Source organism: Antennarius striatus, chromosome 22 (assembly GCF_040054535.1).
Source record: "Antennarius striatus isolate MH-2024 chromosome 22, ASM4005453v1, whole genome shotgun sequence".
Taxonomy (NCBI): Eukaryota; Metazoa; Chordata; class Actinopteri; order Lophiiformes; family Antennariidae; genus Antennarius; species Antennarius striatus.
This window is the reverse complement of record NC_090797.1, coordinates 16,146,501-16,170,000: the sequence shown is the minus strand read 5'-3', so window position 1 is coordinate 16,170,000 and position 23,500 is coordinate 16,146,501. Positions and strand designations below refer to the sequence as shown.

The following is a 23,500-nucleotide window of genomic DNA, read 5'->3' as shown; positions in this document are numbered from 1 at the left end:
CGCAAGGCTCTAACGCCACTGAGACCAGACCAGAAGAAGAGGTTCACCATCAGGAGACACCGCAAGGCTCTAACGCCACTGAGACCAGACCAGAAGAAGAGGTTCACCATCAGGAGACACCGCAAGGCTCTAACGCCACTGAGACCAGACCAGAAGAAGAGGTTCACCATCAGGAGACACCGCAAGGCTCTAACGCCACTGAGACCAGACCAGAAGAAGAGGTTCACCATCAGGAGACACCGCAAGGCTCTAACGCCACTGAGACCAGACCAGAAGAAGAGGTTCACCATCAGGAGACACCGCACGGCTCTACTGCCACTGAGACCAGAAGAAGAGGTTCACCATCAGGAGACACCGCACGGCTCTAACGCCACTGAGACCAGAAGAGGTTCGCCATCAGGAGACACCGCACGGCTCGAACGCCACTGAGACCAGACCAGAAGAAGAGGTTCACCATCAGGAGACACCGCACGGCTGTAACGCCACTGAGACCAGACCAGAAGAAGAGGTTCACCATCAGGAGACACCGCACGGCTCTACTGCCACTGAGACCAGAAGAAGAGGTTCACCATCAGGAGACACCACTCGGCTCGAACGCCACTGAGACCAGAAGAAGAGGTTCACCATCAGGAGACACCGCACGGCTCGAACGCCACTGAGACCAGACCAGAAGAAGAGGTTCACCATCAGGAGACACCACACGGCTCGAACGCCACTGAGACCAGAAGAAGAGGTTCACCATCAGGAGACACCGCACGGCTCGAACGCCACTGAGACCAGACCAGAAGAAGAGGTTCACCATCAGGAGACACCGCACGGCTCTAACGCCACTGAGACCAGAAGAGGTTCGCCATCAGGAGACACCGCACGGCTCGAACGCCACTGAGACCAGACCAGAAGAAGAGGTTCACCATCAGGACTTCTCTATTTATTTCTATTTATTTAGAGCTTTTATGCAAATGTTCATTCAAGCAGCTTACATCCAAATGTTAGCGTACAAACACTAAAACTCCACACTGTGATCTTCCTCCATTTGTTTCTTCTGGACTTTGGTTCAGGGAGCTCAGATGGTCTTCTTTCAGATCTTCTGATGATTTTTTATACCAGTTTGTTAAAATCCAAAGAATGGTACCCATGATCACTATTATATAGAGTCACGTCTGGTTCCTCTCCAAGGAACCATCACCTTATCGTGATGGAGAGGTTTGTGTGCCCTAAGGATCCTGGGAGCTATGTTGTCGGGAGTCCTGTACTCCTGGTAGGGTCACCCAAGGCAAACAGGTCTCAGGTGAAGGACCAGACAAAGAATGGTTCAGAAGATCCCATGACAAATCGGAAAGGGAAAAATGTGACCCTGTCCACGTCTAGAGCCAGGCTTGGACGGAGGGCCCTTCAGCGAGCGCCACGGGGCCCGGGAAGGAGCCGGAGCTTGTGTTGGAGGTGGAGCGTTACCAGTTGGATCTGGTGGGGCTTACCTCCCCGCATAGCCTCGGTTCTGGATCCAAACTCCTGGATAGGGGTTGGACCTTGTTTTACTCCGGAGTTGCGTCAGGCGTGAGGCACAGGGTGAGTGTGGGGATACTCACAAGCCCCCGGCTGAGCTCCGCTGTGTTGGAGTTTACCCCGGTGGATGAGAGGGTCGCTTCCCTACGCCTTAAGGCTGTGGGGGGAAAAACTCTGACTGTTATTTGTGCATACGCATCAAATATCAGTTCAGAGTATTCGGCCTTCTTGGGGTCCCTAAATGGGGTCCTTGAAGGGATCCCTGCAGGGGACTCAATGGAGTCCCCTGCAGAGTCAATCTCTCGGGGCGAAGTCACCGAGGTTGGTAAACAACTTCACGGTGGCAAAGCCCCGGGTGTTGATGAGATTCGCCCAGAAATGCTGAAGGCTCTGGGTGTTGAGGGCCTGTCGTGGATGACACGCCTCTTTAACATTGCCTGGAAGTCTGGGACAGTGGTGAAAGAGTGGCAGACTGGGGTGGTGGTTCCTCTTTTTAAAAAGGGGGACCAGAGGGTGTGTGCCAACTACAGGGGCATCACACTCCTCAGCCTCCCTGGGCAGATAGGGACGGCACCGCACGGCTCTAACGCCACTGAGACCAGACCAGAAGAAACAGTCCACCATCAGGAGACACCGCACGGCTCTAACGCCAGGTGCTGGAAAGGAGGGTCCGGCCGATTGTGGAGCCTCAGATTGAGGAGGAACAATGTGGGTTCCATCCTGGTTGTGGAACAACGGACCAGCTTTTTACTCTCAAAGGGATCCTAGAGGGGGCTTGGAAGTATGCCCATCCAGTCTACATGTGTTTTGTAGACTTGGAGAAGGCGTAGGATCGGGTCCGCAGGGATATACTGTGGGAGGTACTGCGGGAGTATGGGGTGAGGGGGCCTCTCCTCAGGGCCATCCAATCCCTGTACGCCCAAAGTGAGAGCTGCGTTCGGGTTCTCAGCAGTAAGTCGGACTTGTTCTGAGTAGCTGTTGGCCTTCGCCAGGGTTGCGCTTTATCACCAATTCTGTTTGTGATTTTCATGGACAGGATATGGAGGCGTAGTCGTGGTGAGGAGGGGTTACAGTTTGGTGGCCTGAGGATTGCATCGCTGCTTTTTGCAGATGATGTGGTCCTGTTTGCGTCATCAGCCTGTGACCTGCAGCGCTCACTAGTCCGGTTTTCAGCCGAGTGTGAAGCAGCAGGGATGAGGATCAGCACCTCCAAATCTGAGGCCATGGTCCTCAGCAGGAAACCGGTGGACTGCCTTCTCCAAGTGGGGAATGAGGTCCTTCCACAAGTGAAGGAGTTTAAGTATCTTGGGGTCCTGTTCACGAGTGAGGGAACAATGGAGCGTGAGATTGGACGGAGAATTGGGGCAGCAGGAGCGGTATTACAGTCGCTTTACCGCCCTGTTGTCACAAAGAGGGAGCTAAGCCGAGAGGCAAAGCTCTCCATCTACCGTTCAATCTTCGTTCCTACCCTCACCTGTGGTCATGAGCGATGGGTCATGACCCAAAGAACGAGATCGCGGATACAAGCGGCTGAAATGGGCTTTCTCAGGCGGATAGCTGGTGTCTCCCTTAGAGATAAGGTAGAAACACTGCTGTTCACGAGGGGCTCAGAGTAGAGACGCTGCTCCTTCACGTGGAAAGGAGTCAGTTGAGGTGGTTTGGGCATCTGGTGCGGATGCCTCTGGGACGCCTCCCTAGGGAGGTGTTTCTGGCACGTCCAGCTGGGAGGAGACCTCGGGGCAGACCCAGGACCAGGTGGAGGGATTACATCTCAACACTGGCCTGGGAACGCCTTGGGACCCCCAGTCAGAGCTGGTGGATGTGGGGGGAAAGGGAAGTTTGGGGCTCCTTGTTGAAGCTGCTGCCCCCGCAACCCGACTACGGATAAGCAGTGGAAGATGGATGGATGGATGGATGGTTGGATGGATGGATGGATGGATGGATGGATGGATGGACGTCTGGTGAATATGTCCAGAGAATTAACAGAATACTGGACTGATGATAGTCTGACCCACACCTCCTGACCTGTCAGCTAACCTGCTAACCGCTGCTGACCTTTACTTTGGCTGAACATCACACAATGTTTAAGGTGTGGTGGATAAAATAATTAAAAATGATACGAGCAGCAGAAAAACTGTTTTTATCTAAATATAATAGTAACGGTGAATCCAGTTTGTATCAACTTTATAACCCTAACGACACACCGTTTGTTTCTCGTTGGTTCTGCTACCTTGTTAGTTTAGCACTAATGTATTCTGTGTTAGCGGCCGGAGCGGCCCCTTTAAGAAGGTAGTCATGTGACCGAGGCCGGAGCGGCCCCTTTAAGAAGGTAGTCATATGACCGATGCCGGAGCGGCCCCTTTAAGAAGGTAGTCATGTGACCGAGGCCAGCATCTCCACCAGCGTCTGAGGGACTCAGACAGGTGTGGAGGAGAGAATCATCATTCAGAACCAGATCAGAAAGAAAACAGAGATAATGGAAGTTCTGGATTCTTTCTGTGAGACCCGGTACTGACTGCCTGACTGACCCACAGACCGACTGACCCACAGACCGACTGACCCACAGACCGACTGACCCACAGACCGACTGACCCACAGACCGACTGACCCAAAGACCAACTGACCCACAGACCGACTGGCCCACAGACCGACTGACCCACAGACACCAGTCCACAGACCGACTGGCCCACAGACCGACTGGCCCACAGACACCAGTCCACAGACCGACTGACCCTCAGACCGACTGACCCACAGACCGACTAGCCCACAGACACCAGTCCACAGACCGACTGGCCCACAGACACCAGTCCACAGACCGACTGGCCCACAGACACCAGTCCACAGACCGACTGACCCACAGACCGACTGGCCCACAGACCGACTGACCCACTGACCGACTGGCCCACAGACCGACTGGCCCACAGACCGACTGACCTACAGACCGACTGGCCCACAGACACCAGTCCACAGACCGGGGGTTGGGGACCACAGTATGAACCCTGTTAGGGGGTGGAGTAAGCCTGGTACAGCCTCATGACCCTTCCAGACCAAACTTCACGCCTCATCTTCCTTCAGCTTCAGACGTTCAAACGGGTCTCACCTCAGAGCTTCTGCATAAAAGAGATATTCTTTCATTTGGTCGGCAAAATGTTCTTCTTCCTCTAAAATGTCATCGATGGAGGCAGCGTATCTAGAGGGGGGGCAAACACAACATGATCAACACAGCTGGAGCAGGAACTGCCCCCAGAACACGGCAGGTATTCAAAACCTAGTAAACACACCTCATTCCAACTAGAACCAATGCAGTCACCCTGAATGCGAACATTTACCCTGACCTACTTGCATAGGTCAAAGATAAAAGATAGTACTCTGACCTACTTTTGTAGATCAGAGCACTTTCTTTGATCTATGGTCTTACTCACACTGGCCATCTCCCTCGTCTTTCCATCTTATTCGATACTGTCTCTGTGCCTCTGTTCCACAGGTGAGAACACTGAGAACACTGAGAACACTGAGAACACTGAGAACACTGAGAACACTGAGAACACGATGGAAGACAGGAAGTCCAAAGGCCTGGAACCCCCCCCCCCCAAGTCAGCAACAGATCACTGTGGACATGAAACTAAATCTGGACTGTCTCTCTGTCTCTCTCTCTCTCTGTCTCTCTCTCTGTCTCTCTCTCTCTCTCTCTCTCTCTCTCTCTCTCTCTCTCTCTCTCTCTCTCTCTCTCTCTCTTTCCTTGACCTATCTCTATCCTCAGTGTATTTCTCCTTCCTAACCAACAGGTCAAGTTGGATGACCCCCCTCCAGAGTCTGGGTCCTGCCCGGAGTTTCTTCCTCAATGAGGGAGCTCCCCCCCCACCATCTCTTCTGCTGCTCTGGAGGACATTGTTGGTTTTCTATCTGTTAAGCGTTTTGAAATGTCTTCAGATGTGATTAAGCGCTATATAAATAAAAGTTGATTGATTGATTGATTGATTGATTAATCTGGTTCCTGAGTGTACAAAAGTTGAAATTTGACCTTCACCTAGTTTTCTCAAGGTCAAGGTCATCATCTCATGTTCATCCCCTGTGCTGCCTGAGTCATGTGCTTTTTGTTTCACCTTTCTATCTGAACGGTTGTGAAGACATTTGGTGGACTAACGGACGAACGCTGACAATTATAATACATCACCGCTTTGAAGCGGGATGGAATGACATCATGAGATCATGAGATCATGAGATCATGAGATCATGAGATCATGAGACAGGAGTGAGAGCAGATGAGATCCTCACGCGTCCATGTGATGACCAGCACTCTGCAGCCCGTCTCCCATCTCCTTCTCAATGGCGCTCCACTCGCTGCAGGAACACAGGAGGTCCATCACACACAGCTTGATCTATGGTTCTACTGACCAACGGGACATCAACACACCTGAACACTCTGCCGTAGTTCCCGTGGACCTTGTAAACACCGTAGAGTCGATCTGCAACTCTCTAGGAGGAACCCAACCAGAAAGGAACGTGAAAAGTTGAACCAATAAAAACCAGATGAACCTCCGTCTATATGCTAACGCTGCTCTACTGTGTGAGCAGCTACAGACCAGCTGACTGCTCCTGCTGGTCATCACACTGAGTTTTACGTCTAAATTCACGTTATTAGTGGTGTTAAGAAGATTTTAGAGTCAAACAAGGACAGGAAGTAAAGGAGGGACTGACCGCTCGTGCTCGTAGCAGCTGAGACGTGTGGGACTGCAGCTGATCGCTGTAATGTTTCATCTCCACAAAGCGTCTGAAACACAGAGAAGATCCATTAGAACGCGTTCTACCTCTATTCTATCAGTTACTCTGTCTTATTGACTCCATTCTGGTTTTGATGAGCTCTTTGCTGTACATCTTCCTGAACTTAGAGCCAACACGTAACACTGGATCAACCACACAGGATGGAACTCCTGGACACTAACAGGAACATGTTTCACAGCTCAGCCTCAAACCAGTGAAGCAGGACTTACTGGTCCGGGTTCCTCACCCTGAAGGTGGCGCTGAGAGCTCTCAGCCTGGAGTCGGCCTGAAACACGGGGACCAAGAGGGGGTTACACACCGTCAGGGTGGGGGGGTCACATACTCACACACATTCAGTACCTTAGCCTGAAATCCTGTCTCATACACCACCTCCTTCCAGCCGTGTTCCTGCAACACACACCAGTAAACACACCAGTAAACACACACCAGTAAACACACACCAGTAAACACACACCAGTAAACACACACCAGTAAACACACACCAGTAAACACACACCAGTAAACACACACCAGTAAACACACACCAGTAAACACACTCCAGTGAACTTCTTTTCCTTCTTTGGGCTTTTCCCTTCAGAGGTCGCCTCACACCAACTACCTTCATGTCCTCTTTCACTACATCCATAAACCTCCTCTTTGGTCTTCCTCTAGGCCTCCTGCCTAGCAGTTCAGAACTCAGCATCCTTCTACCAATATATTCACTATCTCTCCTCTGGACATGTCCAAACCATCTCAGTCTGGCCTCTCTGACTTTATCTCCAGAACCTCTAACATGTGCTGTCCCTCTGATGTACTCATTCCTGATCCTATCCTTCCTGGTCACTCCCAGAGAGAACCTCAGCATCTTCATCTCTGCTACCTCCAGCTCTGTCTCCTGTCTTTTCCTCAGGGACACTGTCTCTAGACCAAACAACATCGCTGGTCTCACCACAGTTTTGTACACCTTTCCTTTCATTTTAGCTGAAACTCTTCTATCACACATCACACCTGACACTTTCCTCCACCCGTTCCATCCTGCCTGGACACGCTTCTTCACCTCTTTTCCACACTCTCCATTGCTCTGGACTGTTGAGCCTAAGTACTTCTAATCCTCCACCTTCTTGATCTATTCTCCCTGTAACCTCACTCTTCCACTTGGGTCCCTCTCATTCACACACATGTACTCTGTCTTACTGCGGCTAACCTTCATTCCTCTCCTTTCCAGGACAAACCTCCACCTCTCTAGCTTCTCCTCCACCTGTTCCCTGCTCTCACTGCAGATCACAATGTCATCTGCAAACATCATAGTCCATGGAGATTCCTGTCTAACCTCGTCTGTCAGCCTGTCCATCACCATAGCAACAAGAAGAGGCTCAGAGCTGATCCCTGATGCAGTCCCACCTCCACCTTGAACTCCTCTGTCACACCTACAGCACACCTCACCACTGTCTTACAGTCCTCATACATGTCCTGCACCGCTCTAACATACTTCTCTGCCACTCCAGACTTCCTCATACAATACCACAGTTCCTCTCTGGACACCCTGTCATCAGCTTTCTCCAGATCTACAAAAACACAATGCAGCTCCCTCTGGCCTTCTCTGTACTTCTCTATCAACATCCTCAAAGCAAATACTGCATCTGTAGTACTCTGTTTTGGCATGAAACCATACTGCTGCTCACAAATGTTCACTTCTGCCCTTAGTCTAGCTTCCACTACTCTCTCCCATAACTCCCACCTCCTGACCACCCAGAGCCTGTCTTAACTCCTTCCTAAAAGTCATGCAACACTCTTCCTTTTTCAGCTTCCACCATTTCGTCTTCTGCTCTGCCTTTGCCCTCTTCATCTTCCTCACCACCAGAGTCATCCTACACACCACCATCCTACGCTGTTTGGCTACACTCTCACCTACCACTACTTTACAGTCACTGATCTCCTTCAGGTTACACCGTCTACACCAGATGTAGTCTACCTGTGTGCTCCTACCACCACTCTTATAGGTCACTCTATGTTCCTGCCTCTTCTGGAAGAAAGTATTCACTACAGCCATTTCCATCCTTTTTGCAAAGTCAACTACCATCTGTCCTTCTGCGTTCCTCTCCTGGATACCAAACCTGCCCATCACCTCCTCATCACCTCTGTTTCCTGCACCAACATGTCCATTGAAGTCTGCTCCAATGACAACTCTCTCACTTCTAGGTCTGCTCTGCATCACTTCATCAAGGTCCGACCAGAATTTCTCCTTCTCCTCCAGCTCACATCCTACCTGTGGAGCATACCCACTAACAACATTGAACATCACACCTTCTATTTCTAGCTTCAGACTCATCACTCTATCCGACACTCTTTTTACCTCCAGGACATTCCTAACAAACTCCTCCTTCAAGATAACTCCTCCTCCATTTCTCTTCCCATCTACACCATGATAGAACAACTTGAACCCTGCTCCTAAACTTCTAGCCTTGCTACCTTTCCACCTGGTCTCCTGGACACACAGTATGTCTACCTTCCTCCTCTGCATCATGTCAACCAACTCTCTACCTTTTCCTGTCATAGTTCCAACATTCAACGTCCCTACTCTCAGTCCTGTACTCCTGGCGCTCCTCTTCTCTCTCCTCCTATGAACACACTCTCCTCCTCTCCTTCTTCGACCAACAGTAATCCAATTTCCACCGGCACCCTGTAGGTCAACAGCACCGATGGCGGTCGTTGTTAACCCGGGCCTCGACTGATCCGGTATGGAAGTCATATATTTAATTTGCATATCACATATTGGATTCACACTCCAGTGAACACACTCCAGTAAACACACTCCAGTGGACACACACCAGTGGTCTGGGTGGGTGGACCCAGGTCCGTACCTCGGTGAGGAAGTGGTAGAGGATCTTGTCATTGGACAGGACAGGATGTGATGCCACCCGAAGCAAGAAGTTCTCCAGCCCCGCCCTGCGGCGCTCCACAAAGTCAGGATCCATGTTGTCAGCTGACAGCTTGTGCCACACAAAGTCAGCCTGGAGGACAAACACCACAAATTAGTAGGATTACATTATATTTTCTAGGCCTGGACTAACAAAAGACTAATACCAGACACACCGCCGTCTGTCCAGAGCTCCACATGGAGGATTAGCAATTGCTGCTAACGGCGCTACTGGTGCTAACACGATGCTTTATTTAATTATCAGATAGTTTTATCACCATACCAGCCATCATTTTGTTCAACATTACATCCTATTAACACCTCGTTACGCTGAGATGATAATCCAGTGTAAAAAAGATGTTGTCCCTCCTGCTTGTGTTGGTTTTGATTTTGATTTATTCACCATTTCTGTTTTTTCTGAAGACAAATAACATTCCCAGAGATTCTGTTGAACAGCTTTGGACTTCATTTTCTTTCAAAATGGAGATTTTTTTTACTTTTGTGTGCAGAAAGTTTCATAATTCCACAACAACTCAGCTGTAGTGTTCTGTCCCGTCTGGATCACTCTAATGACACTGACACTGGTGTCTACGACAGCGACCGTGAAACACAGTGGTGCACTAGTCATTCAGTCACGCTGGACTCACCCTCTTCTCGGGCAGGGGGGCGACGACGGCGTGTGGATAGGTGACGATCAGGTAGTTCCTCAGCAGCTCAAACTCGCTGTACCTCCTCCAGAGCGAGTCTGGCGCCGCGTGACGACCTTCAGCGACGGCGTCCATCGGCCTGCAGGGGTTCCACACACAGTGATGTCACAGTGATGTCAGAGGAACGGGGCGGAGCTCCGGTCCCCTCACAGGTCTCACCGGGTCTCGATCAGGTACACGGTGAACGTCTCCTGCATGCTGACGGCGTTTCTGCCGCTCCGCTTCTCAGCTTCAGCCACACTGATCTCCATCCTGTGAAGCAGCGTGAAGCCGTCCTCCATCACCTGAAACACCACAGACCAGCACAGACCATCACAGACCAGCACAGACTAGCACAGACCAGGACCACAGACCATCACAGACCAGGACCACAGACCATCGCAGACCAGCACAGACTAGCACAGACCAGGACCACAGACCATCACAGACCAGCACAGACCATCACAGACCAGCACAGACCATCACAGACCAGCACAGACCAGCACAGACCATCACAGACCAGCACAGACCAGCACAGACCAGCACAGACCAGGACCACAGACCATCACAGACCATCACAGACCAGGACCACAGACCATCACAGACCAGGACCACAGACCATCACAGACCATCACAGACCAGGACCACAGACCATCACAGACCAGGACCACAGACCATCACAGACCATCACAGACCAGGACCACAGACCATCACAGACCAGGACCACAGACCATCACAGACCAGGACCACAGACCATCACAGACCAGGACCACAGACCATCACAGACCAGGACCACAGACCATCACAGACCAGGACCACAGACAGCTCAACAGTAAAAACCTTCTCTCTTTGTGTAAACATCCCTGTGTTGTTCACCCTTAGTTCAGGATTAGGGATTAGGATTAGAGTGATTTAAAGTAAGGTCAGGATTAGACTTGGGTTAGAGTTTAAACGATCCTGGGGGTCCAGTCCCGCTGACAGTGACTCTGGGTGACAGACCAGTAAACCTGGTTGTAGTTACCAGGTTAATGTTTCCATGACAACAGACTGAATACATCACAGTTATCCCTCTAGCTAGCTCGTTCACAGCTGACGTCAGCTAGCCCGTTACGTCATCAGGAACGTCACTGACGTCTTCCGTTAGAGACGTTTAGCGGTGGGGTGACACCGGTTCCGTTACCGAGTCGTCCAAACTGGTCCTCCCGTCGGTGGCCGTGAGAACCGAGTCGGTGGCCGTGAGAACCGAGTCGGTGGCCGTGAGAACCGAGTCGGTGGCCGTGGGAACCGAGTCGTCGTCGGTCGTCGGTGGGTCTTCTCTCCCATCCTCCGCCATCCTCCTTCCTGCTGATGCTGCGGAGCCAGCACGCATGCGCAGAGCGTCACCAGCGCCACGCCCATGACGTGTGACCCCTCTGAGTGAGTAACTGAATGAATGAATGAATGAATGAATGAATGAATGAATGAATGAATGAATGAATGAATGAATGAATGGGTTTGTGTCTGTTGTCTCCACCTGCCTGCAGAAAACCGTGTGAACCACGTGACTAACAGACACAACCAGTAGTGTGAACAGGAAGTAAGGAGATGAGACCCACCCATCCATCTTCAGCCTCTCATCAGGGCCGGGTCGCGGGGGCAACAGTCTCAGCAGGGATGCCCATACTTCTCTCTCCCCAGACACCTCCTCCAGTTCCTCCGGGGGGAGCCCGAGGCGTTCCCAGGCCAGCCCAGAGACATAGTCCCTCCAGCGTGTCGTAGGTCTTCCTCCAGGTCTCCTCCTGGTAGGACGTGCCTGGAACACCTCCCCAGGGAGGGGTCCAGGAGACATCCTGAACAGATGCCCGAGCCACCTCAGCTGGCTCCGCTGGAGGTGGAGGAGCAGTGGCTCTACTCCGAGCTCCTCCCTGGTGACTGAGCTCCTCACCCTATCTCTGAGGGTGCGCCCCCCCACTCTACGGAGGAAACTCATTTCAGCCGCTTGTATCCAGGATCTTGTCCTTTGGGTCACGACCCAAAGCTCCTGACCATAGGTGAGAGTAGGAACGTAGATTGACCATAAATCCAGAGCTTCGTCCTACGACTCAGCTCCTTCTTCACCACCACAGACCTACAGCGACTGCATCACTGCAGAAGCTGCACCGATCCGTCTGTCAGTCTCACGTTCCATCCTTCCCTCACTCGTCAACAAGACCCCAAGATACTTAAACTCCTCCACCTGGGGCAAAGACTCTCCACCGACCTGAAGAGGGCACACCACCCTCTACTGGTGGAGAACCAAGGCCTCAGATCTAGAGGTGCTGATCCTCATCCCACTCACGTCACTCAGCTGCTACCCGTCCCAGTGCAGCTGAAGGTCCAGGTCTGATGAGGCCAGCAGGACAACATCGTCTGCAAAAAGCAGAGATGAGATCCTTTGGTCCCCAAACCGGACCCCCTCCGGATCCTCCCTGTCAATCCAAACATCCTAAAGGTCCAGCAGTGATGAACTCTGACACAACGGATGTTTTGAAGTAGATTTTTATTCACATAAATAATCATGTTTTCAAACCGCCCTCCTCTTCCTCTCCTTCAGGGGGCAGTGGGGCAGTAAAGACAGGACATACTACCACACATTCAACTTTACCAGAACCATTCATCACAGATTCTCCCAAACCCTCGTGTGTTACCGGGTCACTCTAAGGTCACACTGTAAGGTCACACTGTAAGGTCACACTCTAAGGTCACACTCTAAGGTCACACTGTAAGGTCACACTGTAAGGTCACACTGTAAGGTCACACTATAAGGTCACACTATAAGGTCACACTGTAAGGTCACACTATAAGGTCACACTGTAAGGTCACACTGTAAGGTCACACTATAAGGTCACACTGTAAGGTCACACTGTAAGGTCACATTGTAAGGTCACACTATAAGGTCACACTATAAGGTCACACTGTAAGGTCACACTATAAGGTCACACTGTAAGGTCACACTGTAAGGTCACACTATAAGGTCACACTGTAAGGTCACACTGTAAGGTCACACTGTAAGGTCACACTATAAGGTCACACTGTAAGGTCACACTGTAAGGTCACACTGTAAGGTCACACTATAAGGTCACACTGTAAGGTCACACTGTAAGGTCACACTCTAAGGTCACACTATAAGGCACGTATGGGTCACACCTGACAGTCAATAATAATTAAAGGGTAATTAACAGACGAAAACAGGTTTCTGCCCCTGAACCACCCCCACGTTCACGGACCAATGAGGTAACACCTGGTTCCTCTTCACTGTTCCTGTCGGGGGTCGTGTTCATGAACGTTTATCCCTCCACACGGTGGGACGTGGTGTCAGGCTGGTAGAGCCCCCACTGGAGCCTGGAGACCCCACCCGCTGTAAACATCCTGATTAATAACACACCAGAGCCACTGGGGGGGTGGGGTAAAAACACCTGACTGAGTGTCATTGGACAGGTGGACACTAACACCAGTAAAACACTTCATAACACACATCCTGAGGAGGCGGCGTCCTCCGGAGCCCCCCCTGAAATATTTACATCATAATGAACATGCTGGTTTCTGGTTTGGCCCCCCGTCGATCCAGAGGGGCCTCCCCGCCGGTGAACGTCACGTGACATCACTGTTGAAGTGCAGGTCAGCTGCTTCACAGCTGGGCGTGGCCCCGAGGGTCGTCCTGGGAGCCCACAAAGAAGCAGACTGGAGGGGGTGGGGCCACGTGAGGAGGATGCTGGGAGGAAGAGGAGGTAGAGGTGGGGGCCCCCCAGCAGTCTCTGTGGGGGTGTGAGGTAGGCAGAGCAGGGGGGCCGGCGCTCTGCCCTGAACTCTGACACTCAGCAGGAGGAGGGTCGCTCAGGCGTGTCCTCAGGCACGGGTCACTGCGGGGGGGGGGGCACAGGGCATTATTTATATGAGCGCTGCTCAGCATGACCCTTCATTAGTTTCTCTGGATGATTCAACATGCCAGCCTCCCCAGCAGGAAGGCGTCACGTCTTCATGATGTCCTTCTGTCCTGATCCTGTCCTTCAGGTGTAAAGATCAAGACTGAATGTGTGTCATGACACGTTAGACCTGAGACTAAAGTAGTTTTATGTACATGGAGTCAAAACTACCTCTGAGGGTCAGAACATGACTGGACAGTGGATAATTAATGGAATCCAGGTGATAACCTGATCCCCTGTACAGGAAGTCCTTCCTCACCTGAAGGCGTGAGCTGGAGCTCCTTTCCAGGAGTGACGGTAAACCTCTGCTGCCACGCCCACCAGCCAGCTGACGTCAGCAGGAACCTCAGGGATCCACTCCACCAGCCTGAGCGACAGGAAGGGGTTAATAGGGTTAGGGTAGACGCTGGAACACGGGTCTGAGTAAACGCTGGAACATGGGTCTGAGTAAACGCTGGAACACGGGTCTGAGTAAACGCTGGAACTTCTTCTCCTTTGGGCTTTTCCCTTCAAGGGTCTCCACAGCCAATCAGTGTCCTCCATCTAACCCTGTCTTCTCATCCTCTTCTCTCACACCAACTACCTTCATGTCCTCTTTCACTACATCCATAAACCTCCTCTTTGGTCTTCCTCTAGGCCTCCTGCCTGGCAGTTCAGAACTCAGCATCCTTCTACCAATATATTCACTATCTCTCCTCTGGACATGTCCAAACCATCTCAGTCTGGCCTCTCTGACTTTATCTCCAGAACCTCTAACATGTGCTGTCCCTCTGATGGACTCATTCCTGATCCTATCCATCCTGGTCACTCCCAGAGAGAACCTCAGCATCTTCATCTCTGCTACCTCCAGCTCTGTCTCCTGTCTTTTCCTCAGGGACACTGTCTCTAGACCAAACAACATCGCTGGTCTCACCACAGTTTTGTACACCTTTCCTTTCATTTTAGCTGAAACTCTTCTATCACACATCACACCTGACACTTTCCTCCACCCGTTCCATCCTGCCTGGACACGCTTCTTCACCTCTTTTCCACACTCTCCATTGCTCTGGACTGTTGACCCTAAGTACTTAAAATCCTCCACCTTCTTGATCTCTTCTCCCTGTAACCTCACTCTTCCACTTGGGTCCCTCTCATTCACACACATGTACTCTGTCTTACTGCGGCTAACCTTCATTCCTCTCCTTTCCAGGACAAACCTCCACCTCTCTAGCTTCTCCTCCACCTGTTCCCTGCTCTCACTGCAGATCACAATGTCATCTGCAAACATCATAGTCCATGGAGATTCCTGTCTAACCTCGTCTGTCAGCCTGTCCATCACCATAGCAACAAGAAGGGGCTCAGAGCTGATCCCTGATGCAGTCCCACCTCCACCTTGAACTCCTCTGTCACACCTACACACACCTCACCACTGTCTTACAGTCCTCATACATGTCCTGCACCGCTCTAACATACTTCTCTGCCACTCCAGACTTCCTCATACAATACCACAGTTCCTCTCTGGACACCCTGTCATCAGCTTTCTCCAGATCTACAAAAACACAATGCAGCTCCCTCTGGCCTTCTCTGTACTTCTCTATCAACATCCTCAAAGCAAATACTGCATCTGTAGTACTCTTTTTTGGCATGAAACCATACTGCTGCTCACAAACGTTCACTTCTGCCCTTAGTCTAGCTTCCACTACTCTCTCCCATAACTTCATTGTATGGCTCATCAGCTTTATTCCTCTGTAGTTGCCACAACTCTGCACATCTCCCTTGTTCTAAAAAATGGGCACCAGCACACTTCTCCTCCATTCCTCAGGCATCTTCTCACTATCTAAGATCCTGTTGAACAACCCAGTCAGAAACTCTACTGCCACCTCTCCTAGACACTTCCATACCTCTACAGGTATATCATCAGATAGATAGATAGATAGATAGATAGATAGATAGATAGATAGATAGATAGATAGATAGATAGATAGATAGATAGATAGATAGATAGATAGATAGATAGATAGATAGATAGATAGATAGATAGATAGATAGATAGATAGATAGATAGATAGATAGATAGATAGATAGATAGATAGATAGATAGATACTTTAATAATCCCGGAGGACTAATCTTTGCTACTTCCTGGTCCACAACAGTCACCTCTTCTAGTCTTTGTTCTCTCTCATTTTCCACGTTCATCAACTCTTCAAAGTACTCTTTCCATCTTCCCATCACACTACTGGCACCTGTCAATAGACTTCCATCCCTATCCTTAATCACCCTAACCTGCTGCACGTCCTTCCCATCTCTGTCTCTCTGTCTTGCCAACCGGTATAGATCAGTCTCTCCCTCCTTACTGTCCAACCTAGCATACAAGTCATCATAAGCTTCTTGTTTGGCCTTTGCTACCTCTACCTTCACCTTACGCTGCATCTCCCTGTACTCCTGTCTACTCTCCTCAGTCCTCTCAGTGTCCCACTTCCTCTTAGCTAACCTCTTTCTCTGTATACACTCCTGTACCTCCTCATTCCACCACCAAGTCTCCTTATCTACTTTCCTTCCAGATGACACACCAAGTACTCTCCTACCTGTCTCCCTGATCACATTAGCTGTAGTTGTCCAGTCATCTGGAAGCACCTCCTGACCACCCAGAGCCTGTCTTAACTCCTTCCTAAAAGTCATGTAACACTCTTCCTTTTTCAGCTTCCACCATTTCGTCTTCTGCTCTGCCTTTGCCCTCTTGATCTTCCTCACCACCAGAGTCATCCTACACACCACCATCCTATGCTGTTTGGCTACACTCTCACCTACCACTACTTTACAGTCACTGATCTCCTTCAGGTTACACCGTCTACACCAGATGTAGTCTACCTGTGTGCTCCTACCGCCACTCTTATAGGTCACTCTATGTTCCTGCCTCTTCTGGAAGAAAGTAGTCACTACAGCCATTTCCATCCTTTTTGCAAAGTCAACCACCATCTGTCCTTCTGCGTTCCTCTCCTGGATACCAAACCTGCCCATCACCTCCTCATCACCTCTGTTTCCTGCACCAACATGTCCATTGAAGTCTGCTCCAATGACAACTCTCTCACTTCTAGGCATGCTCTGCATCACTTCATCAAAGTCCAACCAGAATTTCTCCTTCTCCTCCAGCTCACATCCTACCTGTGGAGCATACCCACTAACAACATTGAACATCACACCTTCTATTTCTAGCTTCAGAATCATCACTCTATCCGACACTCTTTTTACCTCCAGGACATTCCTAACAAACTCCTCCTTCAAGATAACTCCTCCTCCATTTCTCTTCCCATCTACACCATGATAGAACAACTTGAACCCTGCTCCTAAACTTCTAGCCTTGCTACCTTTCCACCTGGTCTCCTGGACACACAGTATGTCTACCTTCCTTCTCTGCATCATGTCAACCAACTCTCTACCTTTTCCTGTCATAGTTCCAACATTCAACGTCCCTACTCTCAGTCCTATACTCTTGGTGTTCCTCTTCTCTCTCTTCCTACAAACACACTTTCCTCCTCTCCTTCTTCGACCAACAGTAATCCAATTTCCACCGGCGCCCTGTAGGTCAACAGCACCGATGGCGGTCGTTGTTAACCCGGGTCTCGACCGATCCGGTATGGAAGTCATAGGTTTGATTCGCATGTTTGATTTGGCAAAAGTTTTACGTCGGATGCCCTTCTTGACGCAACCGTCTGTATTTATTCGGGCTTGGGACCGGCACAATAAGACACTGGCTTGTGTCCTCTTGCGCTTATGTTTGGGTAAACGCTGGAACACGGGTCTTGTCTGCAGGACTTACCTCTGGGCGACTGAGTAGGCCGACTGCACAGGGAGTGTGTAGGGCAGGAGCGCGTAGGAGGCCACTCTGACCGGCAGCGTCCCAGACAGCTGGGTGTAGAGTCCAGACTTGTCCCTGCAGGCCTCACAGAACACTGAGACACACCAGCAGGACCAGTTAATTATCTCACAATGGGAACACACACACACACACACACACACACACACACACACATACACACACACACACACACACACACCTTTCTTGATGGGCTCAGGTAGGACCATGTGCTCGTCCAACCACCAGTGCTGCTTCTGCAGGAGGCGGAGCCTCCGGAAGACCCACTCTTTGGTGGTCTCTGTGTGCCTGCAGCAGTGGGGCGGGGTCTCTGGGGGGGCGGGGCCTGAGGTGGGATGCTCCAGCAGCAGGTCTGAAACACAAGGTGGATGAGAACAGCTGGTGGAGGCGACTGACGGTCACCATGGTAACGCAGGACTCACCGTTGTCCTCCAGGAAGCGCAGGGCGTCTTTGTACCCACTCTGACACATCTGAGCCAGGACCTGAGGACACGACCCCCCCAGAAGAAATGGACTTCATTTAGCCCCTAGAAAATGTGTTGTTAGTACATTCAGGTGTGTGTGTGTGTGTGTGTGTGTGTGTGTGTGTGTGGACAAGTGAATTCAGGATTAGCGCCTCAGACACGCCCACATGGACCTGGCTTCACGTGTTGTGGCTCCAGGAGGAAATCCCTCCTTCTAGGAATGTGGCCCACACACACACACACACACACACACACACACACACACACACACACACACACACACACACACACACACACACACACACACACACACACACACACACACACACACTGAGGGCAGCCTGTGTGACATGAACACAGGTCATTGGAATAACCCCCCTATGTCACCCTATGAGCTGTCACACAGTCATGAGGAGGAGGAGGAATGAGGAGGAAGAGCTGAGGGGTCAGAAGCAGAAACTGGTGAGGCACACAGACTGAGCAGACACATCCAAACCAGTGTTGTGTTCACCACTGTTCACGCCTCCCTGTGGTGAACGTTTATCTGGAGGAGCTTCCTCCCTAAAACCACACCTGTACCCCAAAAAACCATCATACCCAATCACATTCTACCACTATAACCACACGTTATAACCACACATTATAACCACACATTATAACCACACACAGGGGTGTGATGTTGTCAGCCTGATGTGGTAGATTTATCTGAGTGTGAGTCAGTGTGAACACGTTCAATCACCACTGCTCTGCTCTCACGTCTCCACCGTGGTGATTTCCTTCCTGGTGTCCTCCAGTCAATGTTTGGGATGTAATTATTGATTACTTATCTGTCTGGGTCACATGATCATGTCCTCTCCATTACTGTGTGTGTTTGGCCGTGTCATTCTGGCTCTTCATCGTCTTCTCCTCCCTGTGCTCCTAATGTTCTCCAATGTTCTCCCGTCTTTTTAACTGCATTGACATCACCTGAATCCTGGACCTTACTCTGGTTGTTTTTCTGGATTACTTCAGAGTTTTAGGAGACAAACGGTCTGATTGGTTTGGACTATGATCAGTTAATGAACCCTAGAACTGTCTCTGGATTCAGTCTGCATCTGGGTGCTCCACCACCTTTACAACAGATGTCCTGGTGAAGACACCTCGCCCTCCACTTGGTGTCCCCTAAAGCTGCTTCAGGTGAAGGGTCCAACATTTATGGTCAGTAGAGTAATCATGGAACCGGCCTGATGCCTCATCTGTGTTCCCACCTTTACCCCCTGCTGTGTGGAGAGGAACCCTCAGCATCACCTACCCTGGGTTCTGGGGGAACAGGGGCCGGCTGAGGTATCACTTACCCTGGGTTCTGGGGGTAAGGGGCCCGGCTGAGGTATCACCTACCCTGGGTTCTAGGGGGAACAGGGTCCGACTGAGGTATCTCCTACCCTGGGTTCTGGGGGGAAGGGGGCCCGGCTGAGGTATCACCTACCCTGGGTTCTGGGGGGAACAGGGGCCGGCTGAGGTATCACCTATCCTGGGTTCTGGGGGGAACAGGGGCCGGCTGAGGTATCACCTACCCTGGGTTCTGGGGGGAACAGGGCCTGACTGAGGTATCTCCTACCCTGGGTTCTGGGGGGAACAGGGCCCGACTGAGGTATCACCTACCCTGGGTTCTAGGGGGAACAGGGTCCGACTGAGGTATCTCCTACCCTGGGTTCTGGGGGGAAGGGGGCCCGGCTGAGGTATCTCCTACCCTGGGTTCTGGGGGGAACAGGGCCCGGCTGAGGTATCTCCTACCTTGGGTTCTGGGGGGAACAGGGCCCGGCTGAGGCGGTACATGTTGCCCAGGTTCATCTGGATGCTGGTGTTGGTGAGGCGCAGCTCGTGGAAGCTGGTGGAGTTGTCCCGGGGGCAGATGTCGCTCTCACCAGAGAAGGGGGAGATGGTGATGGTGTTCTTCAGCTCCGACTGGGGCAGGTTGTTGCTGATGCCCCCGTCCACATAGCGCTGCACAGACACAAAGACATCGGTCAGTTTACCACAAACCATCTCCCCCCCGACTAGACGTGAGCCCCCCCAGGTCCTCATGTGACCAAACCTCACCAGGAGACATTCAACTCTGTGAAGCTGGTGTCGGTCATCTCCATACACTAACGGGTAAAAAGACGTATTTTAGAACCTTCCCTGGTTCCAGGTCTCCAGTTCTAGTTCATATTCAACCCCTGGACCCTGGACAGTGAGAGGATGACCTCATTTCAACAGATTAAAATGCCACAGATTAAAATTAACCGGTTCTGCGATGCGCCAGCAGAGTGTCTGGAGAGACTCTCATGTCTCTAAGTGTCTGGGACAGACTCCAGCTACCCCCGTGACCCCCAAAATGAATGAATGACAGCCTGATGTGACGTCAGTGGAAGTTGGAATCCAGAGAATAGAGCCATTAACCCTTTAACCCCTCTGTGGAAACAGAACGTTTTTAAGGGTAGGCTTTGGAACTGGACACATGAAAAACAGCGGTAAAGAAATATCCCCCACTCCTCTGTCAGCTGACACACCTGTCCAATCGATTTCCCTCCTGTGTGATCATCTTCTTCTTCTTCTTCTTCTTCTTCTTCTTCTTTTCCTCTGGGCTTTTCCCTTCAGGGGTCTCCACAGCCAATCAGTGTCCTCCATCTAGCCCTGTCTTCTCATCCTCTTCTCTCACACCAACTACCTTCATGTCCTCTTTCACTACATCCATAAACCTCCTCTCTGGTCTTCCTCTAGGCCTCCTGCCTGGCAGTTCAGAACTCAGCATCCTTCTACCAATATAATCACTATCCTCATAAAATCACATGTCCCTGTCCTTTAAACACATGTTTCAGAGTTTGCGTCCACACAGGAATCCCCATGTGACTCTGTCCTCAGTGAGACGCTGTGACGCTAGACTTTGGCTCGTAGACTGAGACAGGCTCTATCCTGATGTCCACAAAGGGGCTGCTTGTCAGGGACGTTGTGATTTATCACGGCGATCAGCTGGAAACCTCAGAACTGATCGATTAACAGCCGACAAATCTCTGTGGCAAAAGGTCTGGGAACCCAATCAAATACCAACAGAGGATTGTGGTTGATCCGGTCAAGTAGACGTAAGAGACAGAGACAGACCATGCCTCCTTACAGAGTGGTGCTGCAGGAATGTAATCAGATTACTCAGCTGTGTCTGCCCAGCCCCAACAACAGTGACTTGTTTTATGCCACTGAACCGGTGTGACCTCTGACCTGAGCCTGGTATGACTGACGTAGGTTTTTTTGGAGGACTTTACAGCAGAGAACAGGAAACAGGACTGAGTCGTGCTTCCTGAGCAGAGTGGGACCGATTAGACCAGATGGAGCCTGGAGGTCTGTCCGTGTCAGGTAGATCCTTCTCAAAGTCCACCAGCAGCAGATAAGTCAGATAAGTGGGACTACAGCAGTAATGGGAGGAGAACGGGGGGTGAGATGATGCTAACATGTTACCCTGATCGTTACTGAAAGGAGAATAGAATGATGTCATCAGTCACGCACTTTGACCTGGGTCCTCCCAGTCTGGTTAGATAAGAGAGATAACTAGACATCACACACCATTACGTCAGACTCCCAGACGTTCACCAGTTCACTGTCTTCACGCTTTCAGGGACTGATGACATGTGGTTCAGAAGATGAAGTGGACATCGAGGGGGATTGAACACCTACCACTCCTCTGAAGGATGGAGGGATGAGCCCACAGTAGATGGGAATGAAGCAGCTGCAGATCAGCGCCTGCAGACAAAGCACAGGGTTCAACCTGATGACCTTTAACCTCCTGGTCCTGGTGGAGAACATCGTGTGACCAACTTCTCCCACCTGAATGAGTTCCTCTCTGGAGTTAAACTCTGACACCAGCACGTTCTCCCCGTCCGACACCCTGGTGAGGGACACGCAGAGCCGTCCTGAGGCCAGGACGTGAGCGTCGGGGGGCAGGTCACGGTCCAGGCCACACCTCAGCACCTTCACCAGGTTGAAGGACGGGTGGAGGGGACCCAGGGTCCTCTTTCGGGCCTCCTTCGCCACCTCGATCACATCCTGACAGCATTGAGCTGGAAAAAATCACCAAGAAGTTTAGGAAATTTGAATATCTGCAAAATAAAAAAGAAATGAGCACACCTCTACAGGTGGCACACCTCGACAGGTGGCACACCTCGACAGGTGGCACACCTCGACAGGTGGCACACCTCGACAGGTGGCACACCTCGACAGGTGGCACACCTCGACAGGTGGCACACCTCGACAGGTGTCAAGACAGACCGACCAGAACCAACGACCCACACACACTGGTCAGGTTCATGTCGGTCCAGTCCACACTGTACCAGAACGGGTGATACTGGGCGACACACATAACCAGTGACCTAGTGGTTCCACCCAGCTTAAACCAATCAATCAATCAAAAAAAACAATCAATCAAACAATCAAACAAACATCGGCCAATGGGAGCCAGAACACACTGTTCTGTTCTGCTCCTCATACCTGACAGCACCTGATTGGACAGATGGAGACTCAATGTTTTAAACACTAACAATGTGAGGAGACCCCCACCGGGTCCAGACCCCCACCGGGTCCAGACCCCCACCGGGTCCAGACCCCCACCGGGTCCAGACCCCCACCGGGTCCAGACCCCCACCGGATCCTGACCCCCACCGGATCCTGACCCCCACCGGGTCCAGACCCCCACCGGGTCCAGACCCCCCCGGGTCTTACTGATAGACGCCTGGCCGGCGAGCACCGAGGCGGTCAGCGCGCCGGCGGAGGCTCCGTACAGCCGGGCCGCCCTCTGGACGAGGAACGGGGCTTTCTCCAGGAGGCAGCTGGCCACCCCGATGTGGTAGATCCCCAGGAAGCCACAGCCGGCAAACGACAGGTTCCAGGCTCCGTTCCGGTCGAACATGACGGGACATACCCCGGCTGGGCAGACCGGGGCGCGCAGGGGCAGTTAGGGGCAGAGCCGGTGTGTGGAGCCGAGCCGGTCTGAGGGAACAGGGAGTTCTCATGTGAGGACGCGTTCAGGGCTGTCGGAAATATTCAACACAGTCAGAACGGCAGGCTGACAGTTATCAAAGTCAGGTAAAACAGTTGAGGTGTAGCAACTTTCGTTACTTGAGGACCTATCCCATAATAATAACGATCACACAACCCGCTCCGCCGTGACAAAAAGGAAAACCCACTTCATGTGTCGAAGGTTTACGAAAAATAATTATTTACGAGGAACCCCGAAGGCAACATTTGATGCCGAACGCTTGACGTCAAAACGCACGTTTGTCGTCGCCCCTATGAGAGCCAATCACATGGACAGAGCGCGCTACGTCACGGAACACCCGGAAGTACAGTCGTGTTGACATTCCGGGAC

The 23,500-nt window shown here is 51.4% G+C and overlaps 2 protein-coding genes across 4 annotated transcripts in view; both read right to left on the bottom strand.

Annotated features, from left to right (window-relative positions):
* The window catches only part of LOC137589454 (sorting nexin-4-like), a 16,038-nt gene extending 4,838 nt beyond the window's left edge, over positions 1 to 11,200 (bottom strand). Inside the window, exons 1-10 of one of the 2 annotated variants that reach the window (XM_068307228.1) lie at positions 11,048 to 11,200; positions 10,048 to 10,172; positions 9,829 to 9,967; positions 9,126 to 9,275; positions 6,625 to 6,672; positions 6,495 to 6,550; positions 6,202 to 6,274; positions 5,918 to 5,979; positions 5,779 to 5,844; positions 4,604 to 4,693 (exon numbers count right to left, since the gene is read on the bottom strand). In XM_068307228.1, coding sequence (XP_068163329.1) covers positions 4,604 to 4,693; positions 5,779 to 5,844; positions 5,918 to 5,979; positions 6,202 to 6,274; positions 6,495 to 6,550; positions 6,625 to 6,672; positions 9,126 to 9,275; positions 9,829 to 9,967; positions 10,048 to 10,172; positions 11,048 to 11,200 — 962 coding nt within the window. Of the gene's footprint in view, positions 1 to 4,603; positions 4,694 to 5,778; positions 5,845 to 5,917; positions 5,980 to 6,201; positions 6,275 to 6,494; positions 6,551 to 6,624; positions 6,673 to 9,125; positions 9,276 to 9,828; positions 9,968 to 10,047; positions 10,173 to 10,707; positions 10,768 to 11,047 lie in introns of those variants that run through there. The other variant, XM_068307229.1, reaches the window with a different exon arrangement.
* A 1,174-nt stretch (positions 11,201 to 12,374) lies between these two features.
* On the bottom strand, positions 12,375 to 23,121 carry pnpla3 (patatin-like phospholipase domain containing 3). 2 transcript variants are annotated; one of them, XM_068306918.1, is made up of 9 exons: positions 22,855 to 23,121; positions 21,964 to 22,196; positions 21,814 to 21,879; positions 19,900 to 20,109; positions 18,085 to 18,145; positions 17,844 to 18,014; positions 17,606 to 17,738; positions 14,068 to 14,175; positions 12,375 to 13,745 (listed from the first exon to the last, which is right to left on the bottom strand). In XM_068306918.1, exons 1-9 carry the CDS (start codon positions 23,039 to 23,041, stop codon positions 13,514 to 13,516), a joined length of 1,401 nt encoding a protein of 466 aa, XP_068163019.1. In that variant the 5' UTR covers positions 23,042 to 23,121; the 3' UTR covers positions 12,375 to 13,513. The 2 variants fall into 2 exon arrangements, with proteins under 2 accessions (XP_068163019.1, XP_068163020.1); XM_068306919.1 differs by lacking the exon at positions 18,085 to 18,145 and having other exon boundaries at positions 13,600 to 13,745.
* Between the last annotated feature and the right edge of the window lie 379 nt (positions 23,122 to 23,500).